The 23,379-nt window shown below is 44.1% G+C and overlaps 1 protein-coding gene and 1 pseudogene across 3 annotated transcripts in view; one reads left to right on the top strand and one right to left on the bottom strand.

Annotated features, from left to right (window-relative positions):
* Nucleotides 1–493: 493 nt before the first annotated feature.
* LOC134758797 (ubiquitin carboxyl-terminal hydrolase 22-like) lies at nt 494–17,064 on the bottom strand (annotated as a pseudogene).
* Nucleotides 16,951–23,379, top strand: part of SPMIP4 (sperm microtubule inner protein 4) — a 45,065-nt gene continuing 38,636 nt past the window's right edge. Inside the window, exons 1-2 of one of the 3 annotated variants that reach the window (XM_019030289.4) lie at nt 16,951–17,385; nt 18,024–18,181. In XM_019030289.4, coding sequence (XP_018885834.1) covers nt 18,048–18,181 — 134 coding nt within the window. In that variant the 5' untranslated portion in view covers nt 16,951–17,385; nt 18,024–18,047. Of the gene's footprint in view, nt 17,695–18,023; nt 18,182–23,379 lie in introns of those variants that run through there. The other 2 variants (XM_019030290.4, XM_019030291.2) reach the window with 2 other exon arrangements.

Below are 23,379 nucleotides of genomic sequence, written 5' to 3'. Positions count from 1 at the left end.
TTTGGATTCTAGGCTCCCCGATACTTTAAGTGTGTTGAGTATACTCTAATAAATAGAATTTGAGTCACATTTCTCTCTCTCTCTGCCTAATTTCTCCAAAATTTGTAAACTATTTGTGAATATTCTTAATTCATGGCAATGTGTTTGTTTGCATACGGTCAAGCGGGGTCAACTAGGGCCGGTCAGGAAGAGAGAACCCAGAAACGTGGCATGCTGGCAAAAGGGTAAGAATTTCTTACCAGCCAGTCACTGGCCTCTTTCTCTCTGTACAAACTGGTTAAATAAATAGTAAAAGTCACTGTTTATCTCCTCTGTAAAGTTTTAATTGATACACAAGAGCTTTAATTAATTGGTTTAATAATAATAAGAGCTTAAATCAAATATTTTGTCAGAAAAGTGAAAAATGTAATGCCTTTTATTTAGTTCATGTGACTTGTGTAATCTTTGGGAAATAAAGACAGTCTTAAAGATTATTGGTAAAATACAAATGTCTTCAAAATGTAAACATGTGGCCTAAGTTATGCTCAAATTTCAGGTTTGCTAAATGCTTTAAGATCATAAACTGCTCGTTTAGCTTTTGAAAGTTGTTTAACTTGTCTGCTTTCCACCAGGTAAGGCCTGAGGACATGTGGAGGTGGCCACACCCCTGGCTAATGCTGGAAATAGTCAAACCTTATCAGAACATAACTTACCAGGTTTTACATTAAAATTAAAATTGCTGAGAGTCACCATTATAACATGTAATTAAGACTACTAGAAACAGTTTTACATGCAAGGTGTGTAAGAACAGAAGAATTTTTTTTTGTAAAAGATTATAAAAGGTTTTCGCTTCTTTAAAATTTCTGAGTTATCATTTTGGCAAAATAAATAATTTATGGTAATCTAGAATTCCAAAATCAAACTTCAGTTTTAAAATTTTCTTTCCTGATGCCTAGCTTTTTGAATTGATCAGAGGGCCCTTGAAAACATCTGGAAAAGAAGTAAACAAGATTATTTGACTTGTTTAGGTATATGGGATTGCCAAAATGATGTTCAATCTTCTTTAGGTTATATTTTTGTAAATAATACTAATAGATATTCCAAAATTGTATGGGATTTCTAAAATTCTAATGTGTAAGTATATGCTATCAATTATAATTATGGTTATTATGTTAAGTTACTGTAAACCACAGAAATAACCAAATTTCCTTATATAAAGCTACTAACCCAAGTAGAACAAAAAAAAATTAAATGCCAAGAAAAGTCAGATTCTCATGTTAAACCAGCTGATACTGAAATTGTTTAGATATACAATTTGAATAAACTTCACAGTCTAAGTCAAATTACCTTTGATAACTCATCAGTTGTCAGTGCTATGCACCTAATTTAGAAAAACAACTGGTATTCGAGAGGATATACATCTAATGTTAATAAGCATGGACTCATGGAGAACCAGGATGACCACCTTGTCCTTCTTGAGTCCTTAAAGTTTTTATTATTAAAAGTTCTGCATTCCATGACTCATCATGGAAAAGATAAAATAATCCAAAGTGAATACATTCATGTAGTAACTTACAAATTACTAAAATAGTTTATAACCAATGTTTGGCTCTATATTCATGGGAAAACAATTAAAGCTTCAGGTACATTTGGTCACCTGGTGGGCCATTTGAACATTTCGTAAAGGGATTTCATGCAACTGTTATTTTCAGTGCATGTTTTCTGATGGTATAAAAGCTTTCCTGGCCAGGCACGGTGGCTCATGCCTGTAATCCCAGCACTTTGGGAGGCTGAGGCAGGTGGATCACCTGAGGTCAGGAGTTCGAGACCAGCCTGGCCAAAATGGCGGAATACTGCCTCTACTAAAAATACAAAAAGTTAGCCAGCCATAGTGGCGGGTGCCTGTAATCCCAGCTACTCAGAAGGATGAGGCAGGAGAATCACTTGAACCTAGGAGGCAGAGGTTGCAGTGAGCCGAGATCGTACCATTGCACTCCAGCCTGGGTGACACAGCAAGACTCTGTTTCCAAAAAAAAAAAAAAAAAAGCTTTCCCATGCCAGAGGGCTGATGTTATCACAGCAGATTATTATGCTACAGTGTAGTTTCACCAGGTAAAGAAAACTTTTTATGGTTTGGATCTTCTGAGAACGTCAAAGAAAAACTGTCCTTGCCATCCACACTATTACAAAATTTCAGGACCTTGAACTTTAGGTTCATAATCTCACAACTGAGAAGGGTCCCTCATCACTCTTGGAATTCTACACCCATTGAAATCCTTAAGGTAAAACTAGCCAGGAAAGTTTCTCCCCAGAAGAAGATGGCATCTTGATGTGAACAGCTTTTTCCATGTTCACAGATTAAGACTTCTATTATCATGAAACTCTAATCTTTGAATATTTTTTCCTGCTTACGCTTCTATAAACAATAGAAGTGGTTAGGGGGTCAGTCTGTTATGTGCACTTATGGGGTATACTTTTATTTGTGAAGAAGTTTACAGCCAGCCTTATACATGGATAAACTTATACTTTGATAGATAAAAGATGAAGACCCAATGTAGGTACAAAACTTTAATGGTACATACATTGCCTCGTAATCAGTTATGAACAAAACATTGGTTCATTCCTTTTAACCCACATCATGGGTTAAAAAGTACACTGCCAGGAAGTCTTCACTCTTCTAGAAGGGCATCATTTGTCAGGCCCTTTTTCCATGGTTTAAAGTAAAAAAAGCAGTGATTAGAAGTGTATCCCTCGTGATAGACTCTGTAGCAAATTATAAAGGTAAGGACACAAGAAACTTTAAATTCTCTTGTGAAAGTTATGATAGAATTGGCAGAACAAGAAGTATCTGTGCCACTGCTGGCACTTGTGGCCTATGGAAAAATACATCAGGTGAAAATTATAGAAATTCAGTGGTAGGGGATTAACAAAGAGACTACTTGTTAAGTGAGTAGACTATCTAGCTCATTCTTTGCTCTATTTGATTTTAGGATGTTTGACTTATGGGGACCTTGGGTAAGGAGCAAACTGCAAACTCTTTGTATTATCCTCCCAATAGTCATAAGAATAGTCTCCCTTGTGCACTGTATTGTCTCGAAGGTTTTAAATGCTTGCATGCAGCCGTCTCTAGAACATCACATGGTCTCCCTTCAACCAGAATGACAAGAGCTGAAAGAAATATGCAACCTTGAGGACACCGCAACCTATCAATGACGTGCTGAGACCAGAAACCCAAAATGATGGTAACTGAGAGTGGCGCTAAGGCCCTAAGCTTTGGTCACACTCTTACCTAAGTGAGAACCTGACCAAAAAGGGGGAATATTTTTAAACAAAATTCTGGGAGGCCATTGTTTTGTTCCTCCCACCCAGAGCACAACCGTCACCTGATCCATCTTCAGCACAGTTCTTGAAGCCTCCCCATCCATGTGGTCTATCCTGACCCCACAGGTGGGGCCTAGTGCATGAGCTTAGTCCAAAACAAGGCAAGAAGAATGGACACTGAGCTTTCCAGATGGAACCTCCCTTCTCCCAGCACCCAGGAGTTGAGATGGGCTCCTCCAACAGGAGGGAGCATCTGTGGCGCCGCCTGGAGCAGCCTCTCCTAGCAGAGCCGCAGGCAGCCAGGCAGGAAGCTGGTCAGTGGCAGGAGCTCTGCTGGGTGCCCTGCAGGGCAGACAGGAGCCCACCCTTGGCTCTCCGCCACAGGCCCCTGACACCCGCACCGCTGAGCACCACTTACTTGTTGTTATGGAGACTGTCCATGGGCTGCTGGGACTGTCCATTCATCCCGCTCTCTTTGCTATAACAAACAACAGCAGAATTCAGCATCATTTAAAATCATCAGACACAGAGACACAAGGCTCTCATGATACCAACACTTATCCGGGCCCGACCATGCAGACACTGCACTGGGGTGCACTTTATGTTTCAGGTAGAAATCACCCCACGTTTTGTGAGGATACCGAGGCAGAGCCCACCTGGGTCCCAGAGTCACCTGGCCTGGACCCTGGCCCTTCCAACTTGGGTCCTGAATGGGCCTGGTGATGGGAATTGGATCTGGGACAAATGGGACTTTGGTGTGTGACAGAGATGGTGAAGGCACTCTTCCTCCCACATGTAAAGGGTTCATTTGAAAAGGGTAAGTCAAATCCATTCCACAACCTAGACAGCTGATTCCTCAAAAGGGGCAAAGATTGCTGCTCATTATTTCACCACCAGCACCTCTCCTGGTGAGATGGGGGAGATGCGGGAGCTGGGAACAGGAAGTCCCACGCGTTATTGCCGTGTTTTCCCATGGCTGTGGTTGGCCGAAAACACAAGATCTTTGAGACCCTGACCTTAGCAACAGTACTGTCACCTCCCTCGGTATGTGACGTCGTGGTCAGGCTGACAACACAGAGCTCTGACTCTGGTGATCTTGTGTGATCTTGTGTTATTCAAGAGGACATCTGTGTGCCACAAGATGGGTGGGACAGCCATGAGAAAGGACACCAGGAAGAGGCTGATAACTAACAAAAGGCAACATGCTTTTTACAGTGCTGGCACTGGGACGGTGGCCCTCTAAAAAATAACATCCTCCAAATCATGACATCCGCATCTCAAGCCTCAGAACGTGAGACTGGACCTCATTTGTGAAAACGGTATTTGCAGATGGAATCAAGGTAAGGATATCAAGATGAGACACTCCTGGAATGATCTGCCTAGGACCCAAATCCAATGACCACTGTTTCTGACAGAGAAGCAGAGGGAAATTGGACACACACTCAGGGGAGCCGGCTGTGTGACCTGGAAGCCAGGGAAGGGACACGGCCACAGAAGGAACATATGGAAACACCGGCAGCTGGAGGCTGTGAGGAAGGGAATCCCCCTGGACCCTTTGTAGGAAGTGGGGCCCTGCCAACCCCTTGATTTCAGATTCCCAACCTCTAGAACTGTGAGAAAATTAATTTCTGTGGTTCTAAGCTTCCAAGTTTTTGGTTGATTGTCACAGATCCATAGGAAACTCATATGTGTCTCACACATTAGTAAACAGCATGGTATTCTGGAGGCTTAAATTCCAAGGGCCCCACGATATTACATATTTGAAAAGGAAAATGCAATCTACAACTGCAAAAGCAACGATGTCTGTCTGTACTTCAACACCTGTTCCACCAATTAAAGCTCTGCCTTCTCGCTGTGATCCCACTTTGATGACTTCGCCAGTTTGAAAGTGGATCCAAAATTGTTAGAGAAACATTCAAAGCAAAAACAGTGTATCTGGGAAAAAAAAACTCATTAATATGTGTCTTATCTTAAGATTAGGATAAATAGGTTTTTGGAAGGTGGGGTTTATATTAATATCAACAGTCATCTTATCACAGGAGCTCCGAGCTGGGTTCCTGTCCTGATCACAGTCCCTCTGGACACAGAACAGGCCAACACCCCCGCCTACCTGGAGGCCATGAAAGGGGTCATGTCCAGCTCCAGGGCAAGGAACATGTACATGGTGATCGTCCGCTGCAGCTTGGCTGAGTGTTCAAATCACTGCAGAAATAGGAAAAAGGCAGAGAGAAGAGGAAAGAAGACCAGAAATGTCACTGGAGGCTTCAGGGTCTTCCTCCGATAACATGTGCCTGTGTATCTCATTGTATTTTACTGAATTGCCTTTTAGCTACACCTGGAATTACAGATTCAATAACACAATGGTAATCCATACAAGTCCTCATTTACAGGGTTCCAGTCAAGCCTTCAAATGATGGCATTGTTCCGTGTAACACCAAGGATACAAAAAGTAATCTCACAGCAAACCCAGCAAAGCATAGACAACCAAACAAAGACCCATGACTCGTGGCAGAATAATGAACAACTTGTTTCTTTCACCAGACAGAAGACAGTCTTTTGCCTAGATTGGGAGTCACACATTCCAGCCAGTGAGCTAGGAATGGGTGCTTTCCACATTTAAAGAGTTGTAAAATGAAAGAAGAACATGCAACAGAGACTGTATGATTGCATGTGGCCCGTGGAGCCTGGCACCTTCACTATCTGGGCCTTTAGAGAAAGAGCTTGCCAACTCCTGTACTGGATCCGAATGCTGAGGGCCTTTGTTCTAAAGTAAAAGAACAACAGAAAACCTGAGGAGGGAGTAGCTGGAGGAATTTGGGTAGAAGTAATAAAAACACAACCACTCTCTCACAACCACTCCCCTCCCCTAGAAGAGTAGCTCACATCCTACTTTCACTGTGAGGCCACTGCTTTTATTTACCACAGCACAGACAGAAGGACAATTCACTCACACCCTCTTGTTTCGTCTGTGTTCTTGCTGACTTGCTGCAATTATAAAAAATGTTGGCCAGGCGTGGTGGCTCACGCCTGTAATCCCAGCACTTTGGGAGGCCGAGGCAGGCAGGTCACCAGAAGTCAGGAATTCAAGACCAGCCTGGCCAACATGGCTCTAATAATATAAAAATTTGCCGGGCGTGGTGATGCACGTCTGCAATTCCAGCTACTTAGGAGGCTGAGGCAGAAAAATCGCTTGAACCCAGGAGGCAAAGGTTGCAGTGAGCCGGATTGTGCCGCTGTACTCCAGCCTGGGTGACAGAGTGAGACTGTGTCTCAAAAAAAAAAAAAAAAAACAAAACTCTGCACACCAAACCAAGAGGCTGCAAGTTGTACTGTGGGCTAAAAACCGAGTCTGCCACTAGAGTTGGCTTTCTGGAAAGCCAACTATTTTGAGATAGGAACAGTCTACAATGGGCAGTTTCTTCATGGTGAGCTGATTCATGAACTCCTGTTACTTATGGCAATCACTGTGCTTGATCTTGGCACTGCTACCCAAGTACTCTGGTCTGGTGAATCTACAAGGTGTTTTAAAAAGACAGAAGTGGTAAGGGAGATGTAAGAGACAGGAAAAAGAGAGGAAAGGGGTATTTTATCTCTTTCAGTGGGTTGATTTTCCTACCAAAAACACCCACATACAACTGTGAATGGTTACAATTTCACAACGAAAAAAGAGAAAATGTTTTCCACCTTTGCTGCCTATCTCTTTAAAGAATATTTATCTTAAATATTGTGTTTCAAGAAAAGACCTGGGGAAGTGATAATTTTCTAAGTACCATATGACCCAGCAGTCAAATTTGAGCCAGAAAAATGAAAACTAATGTTCACACAAAAACTGTCCACAAATGTGTACCCCAGTGTCACTCATAATAATAATCACAAAACTGGAAACAACCTCATTTCTTCCCATGGATGAATAAAGAAATTGTGGAACATCTGTACCATGGAACACAAGTCAGCAGCGAAAAGGAAGGAACTACTGACCCCAGCCACACCCTGGATACATCCCCAGAGAGTTATGATGAGCAAGAAAAGCCAATCCCAAAGGGCTCCCTGTTGTATGATTCAGTTGACATGACATTCTGGAAACGTCAGGTTTATGGAAATGGAGAAGGAGTCCCCGGTGGCTGGGGTTACAGAGCGAGTGGTGAGGGAGGAGGCGATGAAGATGCTGGGTACTTCCGCATGAACGTCTCTGTATCCCAGCTAGGGCGCCGCAGCACAGCACTGTGGGATGTCACCATCCAGGAACCAGGGCAAGGGGTAGCAGATTGCTTCTTACAACTACATGTGAATCTACAATGATCTCAACATGAGCAGTTTAATGTAGAGAGGCGAGAGGGCTGGGAAAGGTAATTTCCTGATGGTGCAGAGGCAAGAGGTAGGAGGGCTATGTTAGAAGTGCATCTGTCACAGGTGGCAGCTGCCACCGACAAAACCCACGCACGGAACAGATGATTCAATTTTTAAAGCTGAAAATTTTAAAGCTGAAACACTAGCAAAAATCTCAATCTTTTCACAGCCATGTATGGAAAGCCTTTGTTTATGGTTTGGAAATTCTGCCATCTCACCTAGGGCAAGATGAGAAGACCTCTGGGCAAAGTGGTGCCTGTTTCCTTGCTAGCTTTGGGATCTGCTCTCCACAGGACTCAAAAGGAGCCTTCGCTTCCAATACAAAGTGGGGAAGGGTGCGCTCTCCCTCTCCTCCACCTTCCCAGGAGCCAGCACCGTGCCAGGTCTCTTCTAACAACACAGGCTTCCTACACATTGTAGTTTCTGAAGTGTGGTTTCTCCCTCATGGCCTACTGTTTTAGCAATGCTTTCTTTCTTTTTTTTTTTTTTTTGAGACGGAGTCTCACTCTGTTGCCCAGGCTAGAATGCAATGACACAGTCTTGGCTCACTGCAACCCCCACCTCCCAGGTTCAAGTGCTTGTCCTGCCTCAGCCTCCAGAATAGCTGGGATTACAGGTGCCTGCCACTACACCTGGCTAATTTTTTGTATTTTTAGTAGAGGCAGGGTTTCTCCATGTTGGCCAGGCTCGTCTCGAACTCCTGACCTTGTGATCCACCTGCCTCGGTCTCCCAAAGTGCTGGGATTACAGACATGAGCCACCGCGCCTGGCCAACACTTTCATTTTATTGGAATTTATGACTAAGTTTAATTTAGTTGCAAAGACCTTCTTTAAGAAAGTTCTGGTTTCCATCGTTTCTGAATTAAAAATGTGATACCCCATTTTATTATGTGGACTTAGTGTTACAAAGTTGATGCTTTCAAAATTCTAAACAGGCAAACTTTTGGCAGGACACAGTGGCTCATGTCTGTAATACCAGCATTTTGGGAGGCCATGTTGAAAGGATCACTTAAGCTCAGGAGTTCAAGACCAGCCTGAGCAATGTGGCAAGACTCTGTCTCGACCAAAAAAAAAAATTTTTTTTAATCACAGAATTAGCTGGGCTTGGTGACACGCACCTGTAGTCCCAACTACTGGGGAGGCTGAGGCAAGAGGGTGGTGTGAGCCCAAGAGATTGAGGCTGTTGTGAGCTGTGATCACGCCACTGCACTCCAGCCTGTGCAACAGAGCAAGACCCTATCTCAAAAAATAAAATAGACATGCAACTTTGGTCCTGTTGACTATGCAGCCAGACAGAAACCAAAAGCTTATACCTCTTCTAAGGAATACTTCCACTCAACAAGGACTCTTCTGTATTACTTTTAATTAATGCAAATAAAACAAAACTATAAAACACTAGACAAAGTTTAGGAAGGTTTTCTGCTCCTTCTACAATTGTATGCTACAGCTACTAAAATACATTTTAAAAAAAAACACTTCCTCAATCTTATTACTTATCCCAACTAAAGCAGTAAGTGAACAATTTTGAAAATGGCCCTAAGCACAGAACATCACAACTAAGTTTTAATCACGTGCAGAGAAGGCTGTGGACCACAGGGAGAGAGCTGGACGTTTCTCAGCTCACACTCCAGGGTCGGTGTTTACTACAAAGGTTAAAGGCTCTCAATTCATTTACATGAGGAGGTTGGAGTATCAGCTGCTGACACCGACACCCGGCACTGTGCAAAGCTGGGGAACAGAAATATCGAGTGACCGGCCAAAACAAAATACAAACTAGCACGAGAGACTGCAGCCAATCCAGGCTAATACTGCATCTTTGCTCAGGCTCTGTCCTTGGCATGTGAAAGAAAAGCCCTCTTTTGGTCCTGATCAAGTACAGCCTTCCCACCAGGAAGACGTGCCCCTTCCACGTGGGTGCAGGCAGGCTTCTCGTCTTTGAGGCAGTCCGTAACTGTGGTGGTTCCCAGACGCGTGGCTTTCCTTGTTCGCTATGCTGCCCTTGCTCCCTGGGCTCAGGGGCCAGAACGGGGTGGAACAGCTGAGCAGATCCAAGCTGATGTCCCAGAAGGGGTCTACGGTAGTGGAGACTCTGCTGGAAGCAAACAGAGGGAACAATGTCTGTGAGGACTGATGCCCTCCCAGCTCCAGAGGCATCCTGGGGAGGAGGCTGCGCCCACACCTCTTCCCCGTGGCACCTTTTGTTTCAGGGACATTTGGGAGGGTGGGACGGATCAAGAGCAGCAGTGCTCACACCCAACCTGTCCTGGCTCCCCAGGTGGCCCCTGGGAGGGGTGTGTGTGAACCCTGAAGCCAAGGGCTGCTCCTCAAGCAAGGGCTTCCCAGCCTGGAGACCATCATAGTCACTAACGGGCTTTGGAAGAGGATAAACTCATGGGCCCCGTCAGAGGCTCTGAATCCACAGGTCTATTTCATCTGCATCTGGAACCTGGGGCCTGTGATCTAGGTGACACTGGAGACCTCTTGCACACTTCACAGAGTGTGCCCCAGCCAGGCTGGACTTTTTTTTTTAATTGACAAGAGTCTCACTCCATCACCCAGGCTGGAGTGCAGTGGTGCCATCTTGACTGACTGCAACCTCCGCCTCCCGGGTACAAGTGATTCTCCTGCCTCAGCCTCCTGAGTAGCTGGGATTACAGGTGCCCGCCACCACGCCCGACTAATTTTTTGTATTTTTAGTAAAGACGGGGTTTCGCCATGTTGGCCAAGCTGCTCTTGAACTCCTGACCTCAAGTGATACGCCTGCCTGAGCCTCTGAAAGTGCTGGGATTACAGGCATGAGCCACCGTGCCCAGCCCCGAGCTGGACATTTAATGCTGCATTTCACAAGGCTGGTTCCTTGCTAGATATTTATTTGACAACACTAAAAACAAAAACTCGCAGACTGGGAAATTTGCTGTCAATATTTACACAGGATTTAAATCTGAGACAATCTCCTGCTGACGGAATTCAGTAGTTGAGGGCCAGCGAGGAGGTCCAAACTGCTCAGAGCAAACTCGGTTTCTAATGCTTAGAGCCAAGGCCCCTAACGGTCTATGCTCCTTACAGAAAATTGCATCTGTGACACAGCCAGCAGTGGCCCTCTCCGTTTTTCGTTGGTCTTATGCAGACTGCAAGTGGCAATCCATTATGGGTTCTGAAATCGTTTTAGTGGATCATGTCCAGGGTTTTTAAAACTTCTACTGGAGTAAAGAACAGAGCCAGGCACCGTGGCGCACACCTGTAGTCCCAGCTACTTGGGAGGCTGAGGTGGGAGGATTGATTGAGCCCAGGGGTTCAAGGCCAGCCTGGGCAACATAAAACCCCATGCCTAAAAATAAAAACAAAACCCATCAGCATGCACTGAGGTTGGTTGAGAGGGTCCCTCTAATCTGACAAAGCAGCAGATTCTTCCTGCACTCAATGCCTGGAGCTATAAGCAAAGACCACACCTCAAAAGAATTAGGGCCGCTACATAGAGAAAATGGAACAGGAAACCATAAAATAATGATAATGAAAACTAACACACTTCAAAGTACATATGTAAATAATCTGCCATGCGTGATCCACCCCTTCTTGAAGGGGGTTATTTTTTTTGTTTCCTGGTCAAGGACTAAAAGAAGAGAAATGGTGGGGGAAGCTTCCAAGAACACACTACTGGCTGTGGACAACAGCCAAGACCTCCACACGGAGGTCTCGCATCCCACTGGGGCACCCGCCCCAGGATCTCCCCAAGAAGAAGCACCTCTACCCCATGACCTTTGCTCTCAGGGCGTCTGTTAACCATTTCTCTTGTAGCCTCCTTAAAGACCTCTCAGAGCACACACAGTTCTGGAGACTGGCAGCTCTGGAGACTGGCAGCTCTGGAGACTGGGAGATGTCAGCACAGCCCCGGTGGGTTTTGATGGCACCAAGCACACAGCCTGTCACTTACTGGCAGACTTGGCAGGTGACGTCCAACTGCAGCCCACCAGTGAAGATCTGATCTATGAGGCAGCTGCAGTGTTTGGGGTTGTTGGCCTTCTTCCTGTTGTCATCACCTGGGGACAGGCCACGGTTCTGGGATTAACATCTGTGCACTCCAAAGTTGGGGAGTCTCCAAGGGAAGAGCACATTCACCCAGCAGAGACCCGAGGAACCCAGGGCCAATGCTTTAAAAGGCCACATCAGGCCAGGCACGGTGGCTCTCACCTGTAATCCCAGCACTTTGGGAGGCCAACACAGGTGGATCATGAGGTCAAGAGATCAAGACCAACCTGGCCAACATGGTGAAACCTCGTCTCTACTAAAAATACAAAAATTAGCTGGGCATGGTGGCACGCGCCTGTAGTCCCAGCTACTCAGGAGGCTGAGGCAGGAGAATGGTGTGAACCCGGGAGGCAGAGGTTGCAGTGAGCCAAGATCGCACCACTGCACTCCAGCCTGGTGACAGAGCGAGACTCAGTCTCAAAAAAAAAAAAAAAAAAGCGCACGTGAGGACACTCCTCATTTCAACAGAGGGTCTCATTATTTTAACGTGATGAGAAATCACAGCACTTGGATTCGTAATGCTTCTTTTTCTCATTCCCTAAGAAGAGCCCCACAGCTTCAATCTTGCCAAGAAAGCCCACATAATACCCAAATGACTGAGTAGGGTAACTGATTACCTTTTTCATATAGAGAATGATTGAGTCAATATTTTTCTGGTAAGACAGCTGAACATATGGTGGGCCAGGTACATCCAAGGAAGCCCCTACAACCTCCCTCCCTGACTAGGTATCACCATGCCCTGAGTACAGAATGTGACACCACAGGATGCTCCCGGACTGTCCTCATCAGCTGGAGCCCCCAGGGGACAGCATGTCTTCCTGTCAGTTGCATCTAGAAGCACCATGCCCACCCTCTCTATCCAATACACATTTCATCCATATCTGTGTGTGTGGATCAGTGAAGAAGAAACTTAAGTAGTGGAACTTAATACATATGTGGAACACATATTCTACATAACTTCACTCAACCAGGCAGTAGGGATAGCGCATGGGGCCATCTGTATATAGGTCATAGTTCAAACACATTGAATCATGACAGAGGAATAGAGACTGACCACTGAGTCTTCTGAGCAGAGGTTTAAGATTAGAGAGAAAAAGGCTACCCAGAAGGAACTCAAATTCATGGGACAAAATGTTAGAATATCCATGTAGGAAGATGCAAAGAAAGATAAATGGAAAGATGCCAGGGAGGCCACAAGGACAAACAACTGCATGTAACCAAGGGCACATGGCCGGGTCACCTCGCTAAAGGGTCCTGATGATCATGTTTCTAAATAGAAGAACCTTACATTGCTTTTCAGACATTTCCAAGGGAATGATATCAGAAGCACAAGAGTCTTGGTTAGGTGACCATGGACCCCTACAGCAAGAGTGCTGGCCCCAGTCGAGCACTTACCTCACTGATTATGACTCTCCATGGCTCCATGTCCCCATAGATTGTAGGTGCTAGGACAACCCCTGATGCATTCTAGGTAACTGGTAACTGTTTACTAAATAGCACATTTTATAAATGTGTGCATCAACGTCACTTCAGTGTTCACTACTAAATGACCACCTAGTTCCTTAGCTACTCAAGGCAAAAAAAAAATTATTATTGTTTTTCACACAGTAAATTTTTTATTGGAGGAGGAGAACATCTAAAATCTACATTCTTAGAAAAATTTTAGTATGCAATACAATATTATGAATATTATAATCCTTGTGCTGCACATTACATTTCTAGGCTTATTCAATTGATCATAGTTGACATGACTACAACCATAAAGACTGTTGAGATTACAATGCTCTTTAAAAATAACTCTCTTCAAGAAAAAAATTGAAATGATACCCACAAAAAAGCTGATTGCGTTTTTATAATAAACAACTATGAAAGAAAGAAAATATGTTTTGAGAAGAATTTAAAGTACTGAACTTAGGTTAAATTATTCAGTACAAAAAAGTATTAAAGTGTAATTTAACTCATTTGTAGTTTAAAGTCAGCAGAATATACATACTTTTAATTGTCATCCTACTAAGAAGATACATATACTGAAATCAACGAGGCTTTAAGTTTTTCAATTTTTAAAGATGCATATTTTAACATTACTGAGACACTTTCCATCACATCTTCTAAGCAAGGCACCAGACTCCAAATTGTTTTTTCACGTAAAAAATATTCACTGGGCCGGGTGCATGACTCACGCCTGTAATCCCAGCACTTTGGGAGGCCAAAGCAGACGGATCACCTAAGGTCAGGAGTCTGACACCAGCCTAGCCAACATGGCAAAACCCCATCTCTACTAAAAATACAAAAAATTAGCCAGGCGTGGTGGCGAGCACTCGTAATCCCAACTACTTGGGAGGCTGAGGCAGGAGAATTGTTTGAACCGGGGAGGCGGAGGTTGCAGTGAGCCGAAATCACACCATTGTACTCCAGCCTGCGCAACAGAGACTGTGTTTCAAAAAGAAAAAAAAAGTCATGTTACTGGTCTCTTCATTCATTTTACTGGTCTCTATAACAGACTTAAAAGAAAGGTTATAGACTGTAATTCATGCTTTATGTTATTATCTACCTCCTACTTATTCTTTACCTGAAGGTGAAAGGTCTAACTGTGATTTGGAATTGTCATCAACCCACAGTATTCTAAGCATATATTATTTTCATTGCCAAATTTCATCTTCCCTGCTTGAAGGATTACTAGCAAAATGAGGTGGTGACAAGATCAACACGTGAGAAGTCAAAAGAAGGCAATCTGAGGCTACTGGCCCCCTGGCCATGTTATACCTAAGAAGTCAGTCACTTGAGCATCCCTGGGTAGGAGGCTACTTTGTGTTGTTGAGATCACATCCACATCACCTGCTGGCTGAGATGGAGTGAGTTAAATCACAAAAGCTAAGAGTAAAGAGTGTTGGTCAAACAAATAGACCCAATCCTGATATCCCTGAAAATTTCAGATGGAGAAGCATTTTCAAAGAAAACAATTGTTTCACAACGATCTGACAATGAATTTTTGTTGCCTGTACATTTTATTTGAAAAACGATAAAGATAAAAATAATTACATTTATCTGCCTTTTACACTCATCTGACCTAAAATAAAATTTCAAATCCCCTAGAACCTGGAGGCTACCACATGGCATATCCTGATCATTCAACCTGGAGTTGACACACTTTCTCTGGTGTCACCACCATCCATGTACATACATGGCTAGTGATGCATCTTCATCAGATGCCTCTGATTAAATCTATCATGCTCAGTTATTCCTCCCAGGAAGAATCAAGCCATGGGAAAATAGGACTAAGGTTGAGGATGAGAAAAAGGTGAAGTATAGAAAGTACTGGAAGACTGGGGACATGAAATGGGCTGGGGAGACAAGGAATTTAATGGGAGATCCTGAACGCACAGGAGCAGAAAAGGGGCAAAAGCTTACAATGAACTACCAGAAATTGGAGGGGAAATAAAGATGTCAAAGATAAAAGCCAGTTTCACCTAATACACAACTCTGTCTCCAGCAGGATCTATTCCTCTAGGCTTAGTGGGTGGTAACTACTGGAAGGTCGGCAGAGGTGCAGGAACTAAGAAATAAACCAAGACTACAAAATTACCACTGTGCCTACTTCAATACACCTTTCTTCCCCCACTCCAGGTAACACTCACATTGAAGGCACAGCACAAAATGAATGCCCACTGGTTGGTTAGTAGAAAGTTGTAAAGTAGGCAGAGAATAGCAAAGGCACCATCATACTGTTACCAATCAAAGGAGGCTCGCTGTCCGAGGCACTAGAAGTCAATACTATAACACTGGGTTTTTGATAAAATAAAAACTTTTATTTCATGTCAACCAACAAAGAAATAGGAAGTCCAGCTCAAATCTGTCTCCCTGTGCTGGCTTTAGGACAATTATTTTATTAGAAATGGTTTTGAGTGTGGATTCTGGGATTAGCAGGTGCTTGGTGGAAGGAAAGAGGAAGTCTGGAAAGTCCTTGCGCATGTGCTCTTATCTCTTCATGCTACCTAAGGGTTCCACGTGCAAATTCAGTGAGGAGTTAGTATGAAACATGGCAGTAGAAATTCAGCTGTAAGGTCAGCAAGCTGGATCTGTGCAGACTCTAGTTGGCCTTATAGGTTCCAATGGATTTCAGCCAGTTTTATTAACCTACAAGCCCAGGCATTTCAGCATTTCAGCAATTTGTTTCTTTTATCTGCCATCCTGTAAACTCAAGAATTTCTATGACTGTTTTCTTTAACTCTTTGGCACACAGTTTCAACGCCCTTCTTCTCAGAGGTGGTCATTCTCACCCTCACCTTCTGGTTCCTGCAGGCTCATTTCTAGCCTCCCACACTGTATTAGTCTTTTCTCACAATGCTGTAAAGAACTGCCCAAGACTGGGTAATTTATAAACGAAAGAGGCTTAGTTGACTCACAATCTCACATGGCTGCGGAGGCCTCAGGAAACTTACAATCATGGCAGAAGGCCAGGGAGAAGCAGTTACCTTCTCCACAAGGGGGCAGGAAGGAGAAGTGCTGAGAGAAGGGAGAAGAGCCTTATAAAAACCATCAGATCTTGTGAGAATTCACTCACTATTATGAGAACAGCATGGGGTAAACTGCCCCCATGATCCAATTACTTCCACCTGGTCTCTCCTTTGACCCGTGGGGATTATGGGGATTACAATTCAAGATGAGATTTGAGTGGGGACACAAAGCCTAACCATATCACACATATCATACACACAACCTAACCTCCCCACATCCCATTCCTTGATGGGGTGGCAGGTGGCGGGGGCGGGGGTGACATCCCTTGTTCCCAGCCATCACAGGAACTCATGACCCTGTAGGTGCAGATTCGTGGCTCACATTTGTATCTTTTGGGGAAAACTGAGGTAATCAAGGTGGGGCTAGGCCCTGGGGACGAGGCAAGTAAAGGACTTTGCCATGTCCGCACCCACCAGGGAAGGAGCAGAGACTCTGTTAGGGCGCCATGCCAGGGGCTGCAGTTTCAGAATCCTGCAGACTCCACCCTCTATCTGGCCACACTGTCCCCAATTTTTGCGAGGTGACCTGGGGAGGGAGGACAGGTCGGATGCTCCGACCTCACCAGGGACTCCACTGGACCGGAGCTCTTCCTCCGCCCAGTCCACATGAGAGAGCTCCCTGGCCAGCCCTGAGACAGCTCCAGACCTGGCAGCCCTGGAAAAAGAAACTGATATCGCCTTCGCCGCCGCCGCTAGAGGGCGCCTGGGGGCGGGGCGCGGGCGGGGCAAGGCGGGGTCCGACAGGAGGCAGGGCGGTGAGCCGAGAGGGGCGGGGCAAGGGACCGGGAGGCGGGGCCAGGGGCCGCAAGGCGGAAGAGCCCGTCTCGCCTCCGACCCGGCGTCTCGCACTCTGTTCACCCTCGGTTCCTCTTCGCATTCTTGCCAGTCCCGTAGCGCTGGGCTGGTTTCCTCCGAGGTCTCTAAGAGCCTCCTACTGCGCCCCGCTCGCCGCCCGGAAGCCCCCAGCCCCTCAAGGACGCATCACCTAATGCCGCGGTCACGGCCACCGTCACAAGCGCCCCCAGCCCCACCCCACCCCGGCCTGCCCGCCGTCCTTCTCCCGCCCCCGCCCCTGCCTGCCAGCTCCACCGGGCCGTAGGTGCGGACGACCTCAAAATTCCTCGGCCCGCGAAGGCCGCCAGCTGCGGGGAGGCGAGGGGAGGAGCGGTCCCGCAGCGCCCCCAGGCTCATGTCCCAGGTATGTCCAGACCCCCGAGGCACCGCTTGCAGGACAATGACAGCCCGTGAGGCTCGGCCTCGGCCCCTGGCACCCTTGGTCCCAGCTACGCCGCCTCCTGGCCTTCCCCCAAGTCCGAGTGAGAGGTGGGATTCTCTCCGACGCAGTTGGAAACCGGGAATCCCCTTTAGGGTCCCGTTCGTGCTGCACCACTGACTGCACCATCTGCAAAGGGATTCTTGTCCAGAATCCCCGAAGGCTTTAGGACAGCGCTTATTTTGTTGAATGAAGAGTCTCTAATTTTCGGAAAGACCACAGGCTAAAAGTCGAGTGAGTTTTCTTGAATAGTTATAGTTACATTTGAGGCAGGAATTGAATGTCAGTTGATGGCCACAAAGTAGCGGACTGGTACGAACCTACTGGATGGTCATTCTGGTGACTACTTGGAGGCACCGTCCACTTTGTGGATTTGTTTCAGTTGAAATTTATTTCCATAGAACTTATTTAGGTCTCTATTTATTACTGATTTGACGGCTTTCAGTGCAGAGGGAAGCCTGTGACGTCTGTGCAGCGTCAGGTTGAACAATTTCGCAGTGTAAAGTGTGTTTTCTGCCTGCCTTGACTCGACAAGCCAAGTGTGCCCTCCTTTTCTTTTCCAGGTTGTGCCTTTTTAGCCAAGAAGCATGGAAGTCATTCACGGCAGGCCCTACTATTGCAGGGAGCTTGAAGGAGCTGACATACTGTCCAACACCTTTTACTCTAATGAATTGCACACCCCCCTCCAGACGGTTACTCGCCCAACTGCCTCAGAGGACAGGTAAAACAAAAACTAGAAAAAGAAAACAAGAAAAAGCAGTTTTAATGTATTAGTGTGTTTTATTATGTGAGGAAAAACATTTGTTCTGGGGCTCTTCTGTTTCTTGTTTGTTTGTTTGTTTTTGAGACGGTGTCTCTCTCTGTCGCCCAGGCTGGAGTGTAGTGGTGCGATCTCGGCTCACTGGGACCTCTACCTCCCAGGTTCAAGTGATTCTCCTGCCTCACCCTCCAGAGTAGCTGGGATTACAGGCATGCGCCACCATGCCCAGCTAATATTTTTGCATTTTTAGTAGAGACAGGGTTTCACTATGTTGGCCAGGCTGTTCTCAAACTCCTGACCTCAAATGATCCACCCACCTCGGCCTCCCAAAGTGCTGGGATTACAGGCGTGACCACTGCGCCGGGCCGGGGCTCTTCTGCTTATCATATAATAGGGAAGGCAAAACGTGGCAATTAACTGAACCTTCAAGTGTCTGTAAGGAACTCGAGAAGTAAGTGGCTGTCTGCTATAAAAGCCACACATCAAATTCATCCACTACATTCTAAAATCTTAGAATGGTCCGTTCCTTCACTGGGAAATTAATATGTTGTAAGCAAAGACTTTTATAAATAGTACTGTATTGGTTCCCTAACATGCCCTTCTACCATCTGCCCAAAAATACTCCCAGAATTTGCTGCTTATACTTGTGTAAATTTTTGCTTCACCAAATTCCCTGTAACACATTAATTATACATTATGATTTAATTTATGAAAAGCAGTTTGGTGATTTCTCAAAGAACTCAAAACAGAATTACCATTTGACCCAGCAATCCCATTATTGGATTCTAAATTGTTCTTATAAGTTGTTCTATCAAAGGAATATAAGTTATTCTACCATAAAGACACATGCACAAGTATGTTCATCACAGCACTATTCACAACAGCAAAGACATGGAATCAGCCTAAATGACCATCAGTGGTTGACTGGATAAAGAAAACGTGGTACATATACACCATGGAATACTATGCAGCTGTAAAAAAACGAGATCATGTCCTTTGCAGCAACGTGGATGGAGCTGGAAGCCATTATTCTAAAGCAAACTAACACGGGAACAGAAAACCAAATATCACCTATTCTGACTTATAAGTGGGAGCTAAACATTGAGTACACATGGAGACAAAGAAGGGAACCACAGACACCAAGGCCTACTTGAGGGTGGAGAGAGGGAGGAAGACGAGGATCAGAAAACTACCTCTTGGATACTATGCTTATCACCTGGGTGACAAAATAATTTATACACCAAACCACTGCAACATGCAATTTACCTGTATAACGAACCTGCATATGTCCCCCTGAACCTAGAAAAAAAGTTTAAAAAAAAAAATTACAATGAAAATAATTGCACCTATCTAGTGATTACTGTGTGTCAGCACTCTACCAAATGCTTTGTATGTAGTAATTCTTTTAATCCTCATGACAACCCTAAAAGTACTACTGTTATCTGCATTTTACATATGAAATAACAGATACACACCAGTAATTTGCCAAGATCTTAGTGTCAGCATTTCCTGTATTGTATTTACTTGAATCATTTTGAGAAAAGGAAAAGGAAAAAACACCTCAAAACACCTGGACAGTGAAAAAATAGCCTGAGTGGTTGTCTACTTGTTTTGTGTTTTTTGTTTTTTTGTTTTTTTTTTTTATTAGACGGAGTCTCACTCTGTTGCCAGGCTGGAGTGCAGTGGCACGATCTCGGCTTACTGCAACCTCCGCCTCCCGGGTTCAAGCAATTCTCCTGCCTCAGCCTCCTGAGTAGCTGGGACTACAGGCACACACCACCTCGCCCAGCTAATTTTTTTGTATTTTTGGTAGAAATGGGGTTTCACTATGTTGGCCAGGATGGTCTCGATCTCCTGACCTCATGATCCATCCGCTTCAGCCTCCCAATCATTTAAGAATTCTCTAGGAAACCAGACAGGAAGTCACCCAGCCTCAGTTTAAACACTTCCAGAAAGGACAGCACTTCCACACCAGGCAGTCCATTCCATTTTTGAATGCTCCTGATTGTTAGATCATTTTCTTTCTAATGTGAACAATTTTTTCCCTTGTAATTTCTGCCTGCTGATTCTGGTTCTTCCCTCTGAAGCTATGCAAAATAGTAATTCATCATCCCATGCTAGCAGCCCTTCAAGATCTGAAAATTCTCTTGGCCCATGTGAAAGTTCTGTTTGCCAGACTAAACACTGATTCTCACAGAGTCAGCTCCTTTTTCTTCTTGCACTTAGCCTTTCACCATCTCGATCAGACTTCCACAGATCTTCTCCAGTTTACAAACATGCTCTTTATATTAATAAAGAAAAAGAATGATTTTTCCGTAATTATAAAACTAACACACATTCCTCATAATGTAGAAATCATAGAAATTTGTAAGGAAAACAAATTCTTTATTTTTCCAACAGAAAAATTATGAAAATGAAGCACAGGAAAAAAACCCTCTATATTTCCTTTATCCAGAGATAATAACCGCTGTGTTAACATCTTAATATGTGTCCTCTCCAATTTTTTTAAATGTAAAGATCATATTCAACATGTTTTAAATCAATTGCTATTTTCACTTAATGAAAAGAAATATTCTTGTATTGGAGGAAAAGGAGCTCTTGTCACTTCTGGGTCAGTCCTTGCTGCCCCTACTCCTCTACCATTGACCTGATTCACAAGAGTGGTTTTCAGCCCTAAATTCCTGTTCAACTCCAAGGGTTATCACATTAGGCAGAGCTTCCCTTGAGTCAAATAAAACCCTTAGTGGATTGTGTGTGATCTGGGAATGGGCAGTTGTCCCTGGCTCAAAAACAGCAATGTGAGGTTTTATATTTGGCCTAAAGGAATCCAAGAATTCAGGGCTGCCATATCTGAATGCACCATCAAAAAGCACTGTCAAAGGCTTTTCACTGAAATGTTGATACCCTCTACCTAAACGGTCCTATAGTTGGTTAGTGATCAGCTCCAAAACCCTTAACTGGCATGAAATTTAAGAGAAGCACATTTTTTGTTAACTGACTATAAAATTCAACACAATATATGGCCAACTATAAACTACAAAAAGGTATTATTTGAAGCTCTATCTAGGTATAACCATGCTCCTGGCTCCTAATAACTACAACTTGCTTTCCCTTTTATTTCACGTGAATTCTTTCCTTTCACAATCACCAGATTAAGAAAACCAGGATGATCATGTGTTCTCAGAACCCCTCCTCTTAACCCCCTCTTAAAAAGCAGCCAGACAGCTTACAAAAGAGTGTCTTTTCTCTCAGTGTTAGTGATGGAACGGCTCTGGACGGTGATAACAGGATACTGGTGGTAACTCTGTTCTATCATTGCTGAGGCTCAGTTCTTCAGACCAGGTGCAGGGTCCGTGGCTCCCAATTTGAATCACAAGGTATCTCAACAGCAAAATAAAACAATACAAAACAGAAAGCCCCTGGTTTTTCAGGATTACCTTCATAATGGTAAGGGTGAACGTGAGCCCTAGCATACGTTTGCACTCAGCAGCTTAATTTTGTAAACACGGATGTACTTAAAGGGACACCCTTTTTCAATATCATGATGTATCCAGGTACAACTTAGATCATGTAGGCCATACCTACAACCTAGATGCAGCCATCATGGCACTCACTTGGCAGTTTTAACAGTGACGCAAAACGATTTCCTCACATCAGCCTACTTTTTTTTTCTTTTCACAATAGGTGAGGTGAATACAAAAATTAGCCAGGTGTGGTGGCTGACACCTTTAGGTCCCAGCTACTTGGGAGGCTGAGGTGGGAGGATCACTTGAGCCTAGAGGCAGAGGTTGTAGTATGCCAAGATCACACCACAGCACTCCAGACTGGGCAACAGAGCGAGACTCTTTCTCAAAAATCAAAACAAAATAAAACAATACAAAAATAGGTGACACGGCCTAGCTTCCCTGTTACCCAGGACTGGTCTACAGACAGGGTACTTCAAAATCACCTGAGGAGCTTTCTAGAAAAACAGATTCCCAGGCTGCCTCTATCTATGGACATTCTGACTCCCCAGGTCTGAGGTGGGGGGCAAGGGAATCTGCATTTTTTAGTTTTTCAGCTTGCATTGAGAACTACTGGGCTAGCAGCACTGAAAATGTAAGAAAACCAGGACTATGGATCTGGCTTACCTGATGACCAAGAGCAAGTTAGTTGCTACACTTTAATTACTTTACTCAAGTGGATTTTTTGGGACAATTATGCTAGCCACTATTTTATATAAACTTGCTTGCTCTCCATTAAAAATACTAAGTATATAAACAGGTGGTATTTTTTTCTCATTTCTTCTGTTGAAAATTTAACTGGCAGGAACAGCTACTCAAAATCATCAAGATTCCTATCCTCTTTTTCATTCAGCTGACTTCTCCTTAACTTCTAGCAAGTTCTCTTAGCTCACAGGGCAAACAAACATATCCATTAAGGAAGTGCCTTGAGAATTGCTTAGGATTTCATTATATAATAGGATTTCATTGTAGAATTTCATTATCAGTTCCCATTTTGTTTCTGGATTCACTTTGCTGTTTTCTGACTCTTAAAACATTTTTTTAAATAATAGTTATCTGCCAACTAAAAATGAGGGTTATGTTTATTTCGAGCTTTTCTTTAATCATGCCTTTTAGTAATTACTGGCTAAATTACTGAATTTGGGGTTTGATGCACAAAATCTTGTACAGTGACTTTAAAATGAAATATTGGTTCATCTATAGGGAATGTATCTTTTTCAAAAACAAGTAAACAATTTTCTATTGCTAGAGATGGTAGCACCAATAATTTGATAATTATTCTCTTTGTTATAGAGATGTATTTTATTTACATTGAGAACTAGTGGGCTAGCAGAAAGGGAGAGAGAGGGAGAGAGACATGGAGAGAGAGGTGAGAGAGACATGGAGAGAGAGGTGAGAGAGACAGTGAGAGAGAAGGGGAGGAAAAGAGGGAGAGAGAGAAAGGGAGATGGAGAGAGGGAAAGAGAAAGGTTTAAAATTTCATTAAAATTATTAAAACATAACCCTCATTTGTAGTTGGCAGATAACTATCATTTTTTAAAAATGTTTAAGAATCAGAAAGCAACGAAGTGAATCCAGAAACAAATGGGAGCCTATAATGAAATCCTAAATTATTACATCCTAAAATGTCAATTTTTATTTTAATTTGGTTCCTTC

This window comes from Gorilla gorilla, chromosome 6, assembly GCF_029281585.2.
Source record: "Gorilla gorilla gorilla isolate KB3781 chromosome 6, NHGRI_mGorGor1-v2.1_pri, whole genome shotgun sequence".
Taxonomy (NCBI): Eukaryota; Metazoa; Chordata; class Mammalia; order Primates; family Hominidae; genus Gorilla; species Gorilla gorilla.
The sequence above is the reverse complement of the archived record's forward strand: the minus strand, read 5'-3'. Positions and strand labels throughout refer to the sequence as shown.